Here is a 15474-nt window from a genome sequence, read left to right on the forward strand (position 1 = left end):
ACCCATATTGTTCAATCTGTACATCGCAGAAGCAATGATGGAAATAAAAGAATGGTTCAGGAGTGAAATTAACATTCAAGGTGAAAGTATATCAATGATCCCTTTGGCTGATGACATTGCTATCCTGAGTGAAAGTGAAGAAGAATTACTTGATCTGCTGAACTGAATGAGCAATCTAATGAGTAAAGAATATGGAATGAGAGTAGATCGAAGAAAGACGAAAGTAATGAGGAGTAGCAGAAATGAGAACAACGACAAATGTAAAATCAGGATTGATGGTCTCGAAACAGATGAAGATAAAGAGTTTGCTACCTAGGCAGCAAAATAACCAACGACGGACGGAGCAAAGACTAGCAACAGCAGAAAGGGCGTTCCTGTCCTGTATCAAATATAGGCCTTGATTCGAGGAAGAAATTTCAAGGTTTGGAGCACAGCATTGTATGGTAATGGACTGGGAAAACGGAACAGAAGAGAATCGAATTATTTGAGATGTGGTGCTACAGACAAATGCTGAAAATTAAGTGGACTGATAAGGAAAGGAATGAGGAGGTTCTGCGCAAAATCGGAGACGAAAGGAATATGTGGAAAATACTGACAAGAAGAAGGGACAGGATGATGGGACATCTGTTACTGCATCAGGGAATAACTTCCATGGTACCAGAGGGAGCTTAGAGAGCGAAAACTGCAGAGGAAGATACAGATGGGAATACATCTAGCAAATAATTGAGGACGTATGTTGCAAGTGCTACTCTGAGATGAAGAGGTTAGCACAGGAAAGGAATTTGTGGCGGGCCGCATCAAGGCAGTAAAGACTGATGATTTAAAAAGACAAAAAGAGAAGAAAAAGAGTGGAGCAAACATGAGCGGAGAAACTTGTTCTTGCTAAGTAAGATCTACTACAAGTTTCTGAATGAGTCTTGTCGTACGGCCCTTTGGAAAATTACTCCATTTGTCGCAATATTCAGACTGCACTATCTGTGCAAATCTATGAACTGAAATATTTACCCTAGCCAGAAAAAGAAACGACAGTGAACAGGCACTTAACTACACTATTATCTTCGGGTAAGCAAGACCCTGAAATGAGTCTGTCCTTCGACAAGAAGTGTTCCGTAATTCTACAGATGGTAGTATGGACCACAACAAGTAAAATATGTCTATTAAATAGGGGCCCTGAAATGCATACCTGAAGAGCTATGGCCACTTCTTCATCTTAGATATTCTGAAACATCTCTTCTACAGAACAAGTGCTCATAGCCGTTATGGTATTTGCTTTAGAGTCCACGTTTGCCGGTAATTTATTTCTTGTTTTGGTCCGTGATGCCACGTCTCAGAATATGGAAACGAAAGAGTACCGAAGATGAACATGTGCTTATGGCTCGTACTCTGTACGTCATAGATCTTATGCTTATCGGACATTTATGTCTTTTTTCGGTCTATGTTGCAACCTCTCGAAATCTGGAATATTTCTTTATTTTACGCCCTGTATATTTAAACGCTAGCGCTCGTAACCTAATAATTTTATTTTTAGTACAATCTACGCAGCGTAAAGTTGAATGAAAGAAAAGCTTTTCTTGCCTTTGTTGTATCTTAATTTGTTACTCCTGGGTTCCTTGGGTCTATATTACCCCAGTATCTAAAAATTAACATAAAGTTTTATTTCTACAGATCTCAGATAAATCCATAATGCTTCTTTTGTAAAAATGCAGATCTTCGCTTGCATATTGTTGAAATGTTACACAACAATGCAAGTCGGTTCTTACGTTTAAATTATCAAAGCATTTTCACGATTATAGTTGGAGTTACGAACGATGACCATCGCGTTTAGGCTTGTTCTGCGCACCTGCGTCACGCATTCTCCGAAAGCCAATGAGCGTTCAGTAGCATTGTGAGCGCTCTGCTGTTAATGCCGTAGGTAATTCGAGTATTAAACATGACCGTAGAGACTTGTTCGGTGAATTTCTATTCTATTTTCTGCAAGTTGTCATCACTGGTAGTGGAGGTAAGTGATAACTTCTGCAGTAACAAGCAAGAGACGTAATTTGCAGGATATACGCTTTCTTCAGGCGCAAAGCACGCTCATGCACGTACCGATACTCTCGTTTCGAATAATGCGATCCTCGTCTTTGCCTCGAAATGCGCGAACCGCCATCGTTCGTGGATCACACTGTAGCACTTTACCATCAACTGTTGGCTGTAGATGCAGCCCATTTATCTAATCTAGTAATTTCTGTGTGGCTATCGTGTCGAAACGGGTTATTTCCGATGAGCACTTGCAAGCATTAGCTAATGCGTCTTCCAGTGAAGAGAATATTTCTGAAGAAGGAAATCAAGCCAGTGACGATATAGTTTATCCTACATGTGAATCAGAAGGCACTTCACACGCTGTTACCTGAGATGAGTACAAGCGGTGTAAGTGGTCCATACAAAACTATGTTGTGAAACCTATCACATTTACTGCAACCTGGAATAGCTTCCAATGCAACCGTTATAAAACTGACTTCCGATCCAACAAGATACGCTACGTCCGGAGTGACATAAAATCCTATTTTCAAGCTCTTATGAAAGATAACATTCAGAGTATTGTTGTATTGATGGTCACAAATTTTGAGATGATCTCTGCGAAAAATTAGATCAAATTACGAGTGCTTTTGTTTTGTTTTACTGGTTGGTCTTTATAATTCGTATGGTGAATCAACAAAGGGTCCCTGTGATCCGATAACACAAAGATCGAAGAGCATAAGAAGCAAACCACAAGTTACTGTCTGTAAGAGTTCTGTGTGCAACTAAATAATCCCGACATAGAACATATTGATAAAATGGCTCACCCTTCTTGCGGCGATCTATGTTGATGGCCTGACCGTCTTCCCTGCGCCACATGATCTTGGGCGAGGGGAAGCCGTCGGCCTTGCAGGTGAGCGTGATGTTCTGATGTTCGCGGACCGCCACCGAAGACTGCGTCGATTCTTCGTCGATGATGTTCGGCGGCACTGCAGAGGAAAGTACGAGTCAAACTGGGCGGCACTTTCTCAACGACATGTGGTGTCTCGCAGAAGGGGATGAATAGGTGGTGACTTTCAGGAGGCGTTCTTAGGCGCGTAACACATGCCCACATGCTACGAGAATAATATTCATTTATCCAGCAATGTAGACGAAATCCCGTCCTCTCTAGGAAAAGACTTATTTACCTACTTGCCTTGCATCGGCAGATAAATATGATATAACGCAGGCATTGCAATATAGTATTTAACTGCCGATACCGGACAAGCAAATTTACAGTACAACGTCTGATCTATACGGGAATATAACGGGTGTTCAAAAAGTCAGTGTAAATTTGAAAACTGAATAAATTACGGAATAATGTAGATAGAGAGGCACAAATTGACAAACATGCATGGAATGACATGGGGTTTTATTAGAACCAAAAAAATACAAAAGTTCACAAAATGTCCGACAGATGGCGCTTCATCCGCTCAGAATTGCAATAATTAGCATAACAAAGTAAGACGAAGCAAAGATGATGTTCTTTACAGGAAATGTTCAACATGTCCACCATCATTCCTCAACAATAGCTGTAGTCGAGGAATAATGTTGTGGGGCCGCCCGCGGTGGTCTCGCGGTTAAGGGGCTCAGTACGGAACCACGCGACTGCTACGGTCGCATGTTCGAATCCTGCCTCGGGCATGGATGTGTGTGATGTCCTTAGGTTAGTTAGCTTTACGTAGTTCTAAGTTCTAGGGGACTGATGGCCACAGATGTTAAGTCCCATAGTGCTCAGAGCCAATAATGTTGTGAACAGCACTGTAAAGCATGTCAGGAGTTACGGTGAGGCATTGGCGTCGGATGTTGTCTTTCAGCATCCCTAGAGATGTCGGTCGATCACGATACACTTGCGACTTCCGGTAACCCCAAAGCCAATAATCGCACGGACTGAGGTCTGTTTTCAAATTTATACTGACTTTTTGATCACCCGGTACATAATGGATGTATGCGTACAGATCATAATGGAAGTTTGTTTTGGCCGTGAGTCGTGCACAGGTAGCTAAATAGTAAGTGGGAAATCTGGGTTCGATTCCCGCTCCGGCACAAATGTTAACTGTTGCCATTCCATCATACAGCTCATGGTAGTCATTACTGGCAATTGCGAATTCATTTTATGTGTTTCGTAACGGTGTGGTCGCCGCACTGCCTGCATGCATGAATGCATGTCCAAAGGAACTTTGCATTGTATTCAGAATAACACATGCACTTCAGTATTGTATTAATCAAAAAGTCCTCGATCCGGGGTTCGAACCATACCATCGCTTAAACTTTGAATAAAATACACCAGCAATGGCGGCTGATGTTTTCCGGCATAAGTAGTCACCCTCGTTCTGACAACGGCCTTGTGGAAGAGGGTGGAGAAGCGGGCAGAGGTTCTGGTGGGAAACTGCACCTAAAATACGGAAGAATCAACAATGATCAACGGCGTGAAGATGCAGAAGGCAATGGAAACCACAGAATTAGAGTCATGTAACGTGTGTCCACAGGACATGTGGCCTGTGGTTGGAAAAGTGTCATGACGGTCTCCCCACGGGCAAAAGATTCCGGACTAGTCCCCCATTCGGGTCTCCGGGAGGGAAATGCCGAAGGGAAGGAGACCACGAGAAAAAGACTGCATAACCATCGAAAGGGTAACGTTCTAAGAGTTTGAATATCATTAGTTCGAACGTGGTTGGGAAATAAGTTAGATATACAGTAATGATAAGGTCAGTGAAGTGAAATGGGGAGAAGACAAGTATTTCTGGTCAGACGTAAAAGGAGACGAAAATCTAACAGTCATGGGCGATTGGAATATGGTTGTAGGGAGGGACTAGACGAGAGGGTTACAGGAGAATATGGCTTGGTAATACGAAATAAGTATCAAATAGGAATAGCGGATACTCTGTGCTACAATCACAAGAGGAAGAGGTATACTTGGAAACGCGGGAAGATTCCAGTTAGATTACATCCTAGTCACTCAGAGATACCGAAATTAGATATTGGATTGAACGGGATACCCAGGAACAGATATAGACTGAGATAATATTTTACTGAGGATGAAGAATAAGCTCAAGTATCAGAGACTAGCTAGGTAGATTCCATGCGCAAGGAAGTGGCATACAAAAGTACTAAGGAATGAAGTGCCACACGTGAACTTCTCTGATTCTATAGATAATGCACTAATGGACAGCACAGTAGGCGTTTCAGTTGAAGAGGAATCGACATTTCTAATAAGCCAATCACAGAAGATGGAAAGAAAACTGTGAGAACAAGATAGATAACAGCGAAGTAACCGTGAATAACAGGACAAATGCTTTAATTGATCGACGAAACAAGGAAGTACAGAAATGTTCAAGAAAATTCGGGAATACCGAAGCACAAGTCCCTTAGGAATGAAATACACTCCTGGAAATGGAAAAAAGAACACATTGACACCGGTGTGTCAGACCCACCACACTTGCTCCGGACACTGCGAGAGGTCTGTACAAGCAATGATCACACGCACGGCACAGCGGACACACCAGGAACCGCGGTGTTGGCCGTCGAATGGCGCTAGCTGCGCAGCATTTGTGCACCGCCGCCGTCAGTGTCAGCCAGTTTGCCGTGGCATACGGAGCTCCATCGCAGTCTTTAACACTGGTAGCATGCCGCGACAGCGTGGACGTGAGCCGTATGTGCAGTTGACGGACTTTGAGCGAGGGCGTATAGTGGGCATGCGGGAGGCCGGGTGGACGTACCGCCGAATTGCTCAACACGTGGGGCGTGAGGTCTCCACAGTACATCGATGTTGTCGCCAGTGGTCGGCGGAAGGTGCACGTGCCCGTCGACCTGTGACCGGACCGCAGCGACGCACGGATGCACGCCAAGACCGTAGGATCCTACGCAGTGCCGTAGGGGACCGCACCGCCACTTCCCAGCAAATTAGGGACACTGTTGCTCCAGTGGTGTCGCGACTGGCGTGAATGGAGGGACGAATGGAGACGTGTCGTCTTCAGCGATGAGAGTCGCTTCTGCCTTGGTGCCAATGATGGTCGTATACGTGTTTGGCGCCGTGCAGGTGAGCGCCACAATCAGGACTGCATACGACCGAGGAACACAGCGCCAACACCCGGCATCATGGTGTGGGGTGCGTTCTCCTACACTGGCCGTACACCACTGGTGATCGTCGAGGGGACACTGAATAGTGCACGGTACATCCAAACCGTCATCGAACCCATCGTTCTACCATTCCTAGACCGGCAAGGGAACTTGCTGTTCCAACAGGACAATGCACGTCCGCATGCATCCCGTGCCACCCAACGTGCTCTAGAAGGTGTAAGTCAACTACCCTGGCCAGCAAGATCTCCGGATCTGTCCCCCATTGAGCATGTTTGGGACTGGATGAAGCGTCGTCTCACGCGGTCTGCACGTCCAGCACGAACGCTGGTCCAACTGAGGCGCCAGGTGGAAATGGCATGGCAAGCCGTTCCACAGGACTACATCCAGCATCTCTACGATCGTCTCCATGGGAGAATAGCAGCCTGCACTGCTGCGAAAGGTGGATATACACTGTACTAGTGCCGACATTGTGCATGCTCTGTTGCCTGTGTCTATGTGCCTGTGGTTCTGTCAGTGTGATCATGTGATGTATCTGACCCCAGGAATGTGTCAATAAAGTTTCCCCTTCCTTGGACAATGACTTCACGGTGTTCTTATTTCAATTTCCAGGAGTGTATATAGGAAATACGGGGAAGGTGTGTCAAAATAGCTGGATAAAAACTGCAAAGATAACAAAGAAGGATTGATGTAGGAATGATGGATTCAGCGTATAGAAAAGTAAAAGCAGCTTTCCTGAAATTAAAAGCAAGGTCGCTAACAATAAAGCGGAATGGGAGGTAAACTGTTAAATATAGAGGAGCGGCCGGATAGGTGGAAAAATTTCATTGAAGGCCTTTGCAAGGAGGAAGACTTGTCTGATGACGTAATAGAAGATGAAACAGGAGACGACAAAGAAACGAAAATGTATCCAGTATTATAAACAGAAATTAAAAGAACTTTGAACGAGTTAAGGTCAAATAAGGCAGAAGGGTTTGATTAAATTCAGTCGGGATTTCTAAAATCATTATGGGGAAACGGCAACAAAATGACTATTCACGTTGGTGTGTAGAATATATGAGGCTGGCGATATACCATCTGACATTCTGTACAGCATCATATGCATAATTCTGAAGATAGAAAGAGCGGACAAGTGCGAGAATTATGGAACATCAGTTCATGTATCCAAGTCGCTGACAAGAATAATGCACAAGTGAATGGAAAGAAAACACTGAGATTCTGTTAGATGTTGATAAATGTGGTTTTAGGAATCGTAAAGGCATCATAGAAGCAGTTCTGACAGTTGTGACTCTTTGGCTGATAATGTAAGCAAGACTGAAGGACAATCAGGACACATTCAAAGGATTCGATAGTGCCAAATGGTGCAAGATGTTCAAAATTCTGAGAAAAATGTGGGTAATGGACAAGGAATGACGGATGTTACACAAGATGTACAAGAACCAAGAGAGAGCAATAAGACTTAAAGATCAAGAACGAAGTGCTCGTACTAAAAAGGGGGTAAGGAGGGGTGAAGTCTTTCGCCTGTACAATTCGATCTATGCATCGAAGAAGCAACGAGAAAAAGAAAAGGAAATTTCGAGAACGGGATTAAAGTGCAGGGTGAAGGATATGAATGATAAGATTTGGTTCAAATGGCTCTGAGCACTATGGGACTTAACATCTATGGTCATCAGTCCCCTAGAACTTAGAACTACTTAAACCTAACTAACCTAAGGACATCACACAACATCCAGTCATCACGAGCCAGAGAAATCCCCGACCCCGCCGGGAATCGAACCCGGGAACCCGGGCGCGGGAAGCGAGAACGCTACCGCACGACCACGAGCTGCGGACAATGATAAGATTTGCTAATGACACTGCTATCCTCAGCGAAGGTAAAGAAGAATTACAGGATCTTCTGAATGGAGTAAACAGTCTCATAAGTAAAGAATATGGATCGAGAGTAAATAGAAGAAAGGCCAAAGAGCGTCTGCCATGTAAGCAGGAGATCCCGGGTTCGAGTCCAGGTCGGGGCACACATTTTCAACTGTCCCGTTGATATGTATCAATGCCCGTCAGCAGCTGATGGTATTAATATATAATTCCAATTTTGTTCTAGACGGCTGCAGGTCATCAGTGGTTTCTGTTCTTTCGGACATGTCCGAAAGAACTGACACTATATCCGTATAAGTATATATTTATGGCAATACCGTCCTTGACCTACTTCCTCTGTGTGGATGCACACATATTCCCAGAACTCTTACGGGACTTGGTAAGAATGTCTTCCACGAGTAATGAGTGTGTTGGGTAGGGACACTACGAATGTAGTGTGTGGACATATAAGGTGAGAATGTGCGTCTCGCGGGAGGCGGGCGCGAGATAGTCCCTGCAGTCGCACTACCCTCTGTGCCCTCGGTGGTTCAGATGGATAGAGGGTCTGCCATGTAAGCAGGAAATAATGGGTTCGAGTCCCGGTCGTGGCACACGTTTTCACCTGTTACTATTGATATATATCAACGCCCGTCAGCAGGTGAAGGTATTAATATAGAATTCTAATTTCGTCCTAGACGGCTGCAGATCATCAATGGTGTCTGTTCTTTCGGAAATGTCCCAAAGAACAGACACCGTATTATCCATATAAGTATAAAACAGTATATGGTGGTTTAATGTCGATAACAGTGTCTCACACGTAAGATGGCCTACAGTCTTAGGGAGACTACTAAGGAATTCAGTCCCTCACAAAAGAGTCTGCATAAACGCCACTTACTAGAAGACAAGTTCAATATTGGCCTCCTTATCAGGTAGGACTAACAGGGTATGTCGAACCTACACCAAGAACAAAAATGCAAAGTGTCTCACGCTAGTTACATTGTCGCTCCTGTGTAATAGAAATACAGTGAAGTGTGAACTGACAATCACGAATGTAGATGTTCAATATCTCTGGAAAACCTACTTTAAAAAAGAGAATCAACAAAATATTATAGTTAAGACGGTGAAGACAAAATATAAGTAATACTACTTCAAACAGAGCCATTTAAGAATTTAATTACTCGGACTACCAACGTTGATGGGTTCGTAACAAATACTGGGACAATGTACAATTTACAGTAACATACACAGTACACACATACATATGCACCCATACATGCCAACTCAAATTTAAACTAATTGAGACAATACCATTATTCGATGAATAAAATAAAATAGTTCCTCCAATTTTTTTCCGACAATTTCCCTTAGTTGTCAAATAAATCTTCAAAAAATGCTCAAATGGCTCTGACCACTATGGGACTTAACATCTGACGTCATAGGTCTCCTAGAACTAGTTACAGCTAACTAACCTAAGGACATCACACACATCCATGCCCGAGGCAGGATTCGAACCTGCCATCGTAGCGGTCGCGCGGTTCCAGACTGAAGCGCCTAGAACAGCTCGGCCACACCGGCTGGCTCAAATGAATGCTACAACTGGAAATCCGCCCCCCCCCCCCTTACCCTGCAGAATATTCCCGTTTGGGATTTACGCTGCGAGCTCTTCAGCTGTTTCGATGAAACGTCCTTCACTCTACCTAGTTCATTAGTCGAACAGTCCGTTCTATGACGAGAATTTGAAAGTATAAAAAAAATTATAGTAGTGTGTGACTATTGTCTCACAACCAGTTCATGTAATACATGGCAGAGAAAATGAGGCTTTATAACGAGAGGAGAATAATTTGCAGTGTGACGACATGAATTTGGATGTAGGATACGTACACTGCTGGCCACCGTAAATGCAACACCAAGAAAGACAAGAGGTAGCACAACAAAATTTATTTTGTAGATAACATGTCGACCAAGTATCAAACGATTACGTTTACAGACGTCTGTGACATGTGGTTCCTGCCAGAATCAGTAGCCAGAGTAGCCGCCAGTGTTGGAGATCACCGCTGCCACACGTATCGGCATTGAGTCAAAGAGACGTTGGATGTGTTCCTGGGGTACAGCAGCCCAAGCAGCTTCCACAAGTTGCCAAAGATCATCTGGTATGGCAGCTGGGGATGTAATCTGGGTCACTCGTTGAGCAACCATGGACCACATGTTTCCTATCGGCGAAAATTCCGGAGAGCGAGCCGGCCAGGGAAGCACTTCAATCTGGTTATTGACGAAGAACCTTTGGACAATGCATGCCACGTGTGGTCGCGCATTATCCTGTTGAAATACGGCTGTGGCCGAGCCCTGAAGGTAAGGAAGGACAACTGGCTCCAGTACCTCGGATATGTAGCGCCGGCTACTTAAAGTACCGGCAATGCGTACTAGAGGCGTGCGAGAGTAATATCCAATACCGCCCCATAGCATAATACCCGGTGCAAGACCAGTGTGGCGGAGCATAATGCAGCTGTCCAGCATCCTCTCTCCACGGTGTCTCCACACTCGAATCCGACCATCGTGGTGCTGCAGACAGAAGCGTGCCTCGTCAGTAAAGACAACGTCATTCCATTCTGCCGTCCACATCCGTCTGTCATCACACCATTGGCGACGGAGACGTCTGTGGTTCTGCGTCAATGGTAGACGAAGCAATGGACGTCTTGCGGACAGACCACTCTGCTGTAAACGGCGTCGAATGGTACGCGCAGACACTGGATGATGCGTTACAGACGCAATGTGCTGTGCTATGGTTCGGGATGTCACTGAGCGATCCGTCACTGCCATGCGCACAATTTGCCTATCAGCACGTGCAGTGGTGCACCGAGGTGAATGCGATCGACCACGTCGGTCCGTCGTACCCTCCTGCATCCAACGGTCACATATCCGCATTACAGTTGTTTGGTTTCGTCCAACACGACTAGCGATTTCTCTGTATGATAATCCACAATCTCGGCAAGCCACTATCCTTCCTCTGTCGAACTCGGATACCTGATCAAACGATGTTCGCTGTTGTCTACGAGGCATAACTGATCGTCTTGTGAAACAACCACAAGGTAAACACACGTGCCGAACGTACACTCGTCGAAATCGCCAAGCCCTAAATGGCGCTATGAGGTGGCGCCACAGGCGCGCGTGATGTGCGTCTGCGCTGAAATTCTAATCAGTTGCATATCTCATCGCTGCAAACCCATGGTGTAAATTTCACTTGATTCGGATGCTTCCTTCAGGGTGTTGCATTTACGGTGGCCAGCAGTGTATATGGGATGCAGTTGTATTAGACCAACCCACGGAAAACTTTCCGTCAGTTTATCATAATATTCCTAAGGAGCAACGTGCATTCATAACGTCATGCCTAGTGAAACATATGTACCGAGTGTAAAGATCAAGTATAAGGCTTATGAACTGCCATTATTATACAACCGGCACTTATTTTCGAAATACGGTACAAAGCTTCATATAACTGCATAAAGTTCTTTCGTTGTAACTGATATGCATATTTGATAACAATTGTGACGTTTAGCTAAAGTCATTGAGAATATTGAGCACAGTGTTCGAAATTTACAGCTTATCCATCTGGAGGAAGAGACAAATCTATAGTTCATCGGCACAGTAGTGCAAAGGTAAACACTTTACCATCACCTGTTGAACCTGAACATCGCCAGATATTACAAGAAAGGTGTATTCATTTGGAGGATTCTGTCTAACTGTGGTAATCATTCGTGCTAGAGAAGTGTCAGACAAAATCAAGAATGGTCAAAAATTCATAGACAAGCGTCAACAGGCAACACGTAAGCTCAAAGTGTTAATCATTCGTGTCCCATCGCTTCCGTCGTACTGTAGGACTGACTGGCTCAGTTCTCTATAATATTCAAGAAAGTACTTCTAACTCTTTCATATGCGATACCTTCTTTATAGTTTGCGAGTGCCTCGGCGAAAAAAGAGAAAAAATTTACTTTTGAATACATTACCTGAAATTAAAATTTGTAAAGAGTAGGGTCAACATATTTCCAATAGCGTGCAGTGAAACAAAAAATCCGCATTCAAGACTTTACTTTATTCACTCCAATAGAGGATAGAGCGAGCGCATTCCGCACTGTACAGAGAAAAAAATGATTTCAAGGCTCTTACTCGACTTTTGGAGTAACACGTGTTTCTTGATATATACATTTAACCGTACAGAAAAAAAGGCTAGTAGCGTGATTTTATTCCCTAGTGAAAAGAACGAATGAAAAACAGTGTAATTATGCGCGACTGTAAAGAGGTCAAATTCTTAAAAGAAAGACCCCGCAGTAAGCTAGAGGAGAGCCGAATAATAAATTACCTAATTCCGTTTGCTGTAGCACCCTGATTTTTCAGAGCCATCGAAGCGCCCGGGAAGAGCAAAACAGTGGTGCTTCCCGGCCATTAATTCGCGGGGCAATTTGCGAATGGCCTGGGCAGCGTGAATACAGAGCAGACCGGCCAACAGCCGGGTATTGTTAGCCGGTTGCTTGTAAAACAGCACAGATGCTGCATGTAGTATAGGCCTTTTGATGATACTATCGCTTGGAAAAACCTCTCGTTCAAATGCTCGATCCCAACAATGCAAAGGCTGATTTTCTGTAAACCAACTTCGGCGTACAGAAAGGGTGATGTACTAATTACGCTTTAACAGGTGGTATTTGAAATACATTGCAAATGAAATGAGATGCATTCGACCATACCAAAGGTGCCTATATACAAGATTATTTTCTGTTATCGAAACGAAAGTAGTGCCGAAAGTGAAAGCACGTATGTGGACTGTTAACATCTCAACGCATGGGTGACATGAAAGTCAACGATAGCAGAAAAAAACTCAAGTTATCTGATCTGCCACATCGACGGTCATCAGTCAGCGGCAAATTCCGGATAGGATTTCTGTATGAAGTTACCATGGTGAATTGACACAGACTTGTTTCACTGCCAAATGACTAAATATTTCAATTGCAGACATACAAAGAAAATATTGTAAAGACTCGTAAGACCTTAGTTAGAAAATCTGAAACTACACCTATCACAACTACTCTCAGATCTGCCTCTAATGACTTTAAACCCTACTTTCCCCTCTATAGTCTTGGCAGATTTAACGGATAAACGGGAAATACTCACGAGCCGCTTCAACAGTGACCTTGAATATAAAATTGAGGTAATAATAGCGTAGACAGAAGCATGTGATTCACCATTTTTCCAACGCACAAATCTCTAAAATGACGTTTTTAGTCCTTAGCGGATTGTACGCTGATATAAAACTTCCTGGCAGATTAAAACTGTGTGCCGGACAGAAAAAAAAAAAATTCAAATGTGTGGGAAATCTTATGGGACTTAACTGCTAAGGTCATCAGTCCCTAAGCTTACACACTACGTAACCTAAATTATCCTAAGGACAAACACACCCACCCATGCCCGAGGGAGGACTCGAACCTCCGCCGGGACCAGCCGCACAGTCCATGACTGTAGTGCCTGAGACCGCTCGGCTAATCCCGCGCGGCGTGCCGGACGGAGACTTGACGCAAAGTGCAGTAAGCACTTCAAAGTACACGATATATTTTCTTTGAAACTTTTCGCCATGTTCCAGTTTTAAACAGTCACCGTTTTATCGCATGTGTTTTATTGTTATGATGTCTCCTAATTACGCTTTTAACTTTTCTGTAGGCTGCAAAGCGGCATATTACGCTGCTGCCAACCTCCCCCGCCCCCCTCCTTTGGGGAGAAATCGAAATTTAATAAACGAAAAAAAAACACATGTTGTTGCAATGTTCCACGATGTGAGATGGTTGACACCATTGCCGCGTATTTTGAGGCTCTTACAAATGTGGATGAAGACTGTCAAAGGTATCCTACACTTTTCTCTGATAGGGATACTGGAACAGGAAGTGTTAAACCTAGAGAAAGAGTCCGACCACGACCTGTAAGATACGAAAATATCACAGTGAATGTTTTTTTAGCTCTGGTTGCTGCAAATCCTCACATTAATTCCCGGCAAACTGCAGAGAAGTGTTCTATGCTTTTGGAATGCATACAGATGGTATCCATTCCGCTTATTGCTCCATCGATAACCGTATGGCGACGATTTTCACAATCGCCTGACTTTCTGCTACTGGATGCAGGAACAACTGTCAGTCAATGATAATTTCATTTCACAGACACTTTTCTCCTATGAATCAAATTTTACGAATCTTGGGCATGTGAATCGACATAATATGCGTCATTGGTCAGTGGAGAGTCCCCATTGGGTAAGGCAAGTTAAACATCAACGCCCACGGAGTGTCAACGTTTGGTGCGGTATTTTAGGTACGCAGGTAATTGGCCCATACTTCATAGAAGGTCAGATGCACAGTGATGTTGTGGACAATGTTGCACCCGTACTAATGGATGGTGTTCCAATTCAAACAAGACTGGTTAAATGCTTTTATCACGATGGATGCCCAGCGCATTATTCACAACTAGCTAGAGAAGTGTTGAATCGAGACTATCCGGGTCGATGAATTAGATGAGGAGGTCCCTAAATGTGGTCCGCAGTTTCTCCCGATTTGACTTCTGCCGAATTTTTCATGTGGTGATGGCTAAAAAAATGGCTCTGAGCACTATGGGACTTAACATCTAAGGTCATCGATCCCCTAGAACTTAGAACTACTTAAACCTAACTAAGCTAAGGACATCACACACATCCATGCTCGAGACAGGATTCGAACCGGCGACCGTAGCGGTCGCGTGGTTCCGGACTGAAGCGCCTAGTACCGCTCGGCCACAACAGCCGGCGATGGCTAAAAGAGAGAGTTTACATGTACGTACCAACAGCCCCTGAAGATATGCGACAGCGAATTCGCAATGAATGGGCAAACATTAGCGCAGAGGCACTAATATACACTGCTGGCCAGCGTAAATGAAACACCAAGAAAAACAAGAGGTAGCACAACAAAATTTATTTTGTAGATAACATGTTGACCAAGTATCAAATGATTACGTTTACAGACGTCTGTGACATGTGGTTCCTGCCAGACACAGTAGCCAGAGTAGCCGCCATTGTTGGAGGTCACCGCTGCCACACGTCTCCGCATTGAATCAAAGAGACGTTGGATGTGTTCCTGGGGTACAGCAACCCAAGCAGCTTCCACACGTTGCCAAAGATCATCTGGTGTGGCAGCTGGGGATGTAATCTGGGTCACTCGTTGAGCAACCATGGATCATATGTTTTCTATCGGCGAAAGATCCGGAGAGCGAGCCGGCCAGGGAAGCACTTCAATCTGGTTATTGACGAAGAACCTTTGGACAATGCGTGCCACGTGTGGTCGCGCATTATCCTGTTAAAATATGGCTGTGGCCGAGCCCTGAAGGTAAGGAAGGACAACTGGCTCCAGTACCTCGGATATGTAGCGCCGGCTACTTAAAGTACTGGCAATGCGTACTAGAGGCGTGCGAGAGTAATATCCAATACCGCCCCATAGCATAATACCCGGT

The 15474-nt window shown here is 44.4% G+C and overlaps 1 protein-coding gene across 1 annotated transcript in view; it reads right to left on the reverse strand.

The window, feature by feature from the left end:
- The window catches only part of LOC126419244 (lachesin-like), a 325544-nt gene that overhangs the window by 158106 nt on the left and 151964 nt on the right, over positions 1-15474 (reverse strand). Inside the window, exon 3 of the mRNA XM_050086393.1 lies at positions 2826-2987. Coding sequence (XP_049942350.1) covers positions 2826-2987 — 162 coding nt within the window. The remainder of the gene's footprint in view (positions 1-2825; positions 2988-15474) is intronic.

Source organism: Schistocerca serialis, chromosome 1 (assembly GCF_023864345.2).
Source record: "Schistocerca serialis cubense isolate TAMUIC-IGC-003099 chromosome 1, iqSchSeri2.2, whole genome shotgun sequence".
Lineage (NCBI taxonomy): Eukaryota > Metazoa > Arthropoda > Insecta > Orthoptera > Acrididae > Schistocerca > Schistocerca serialis.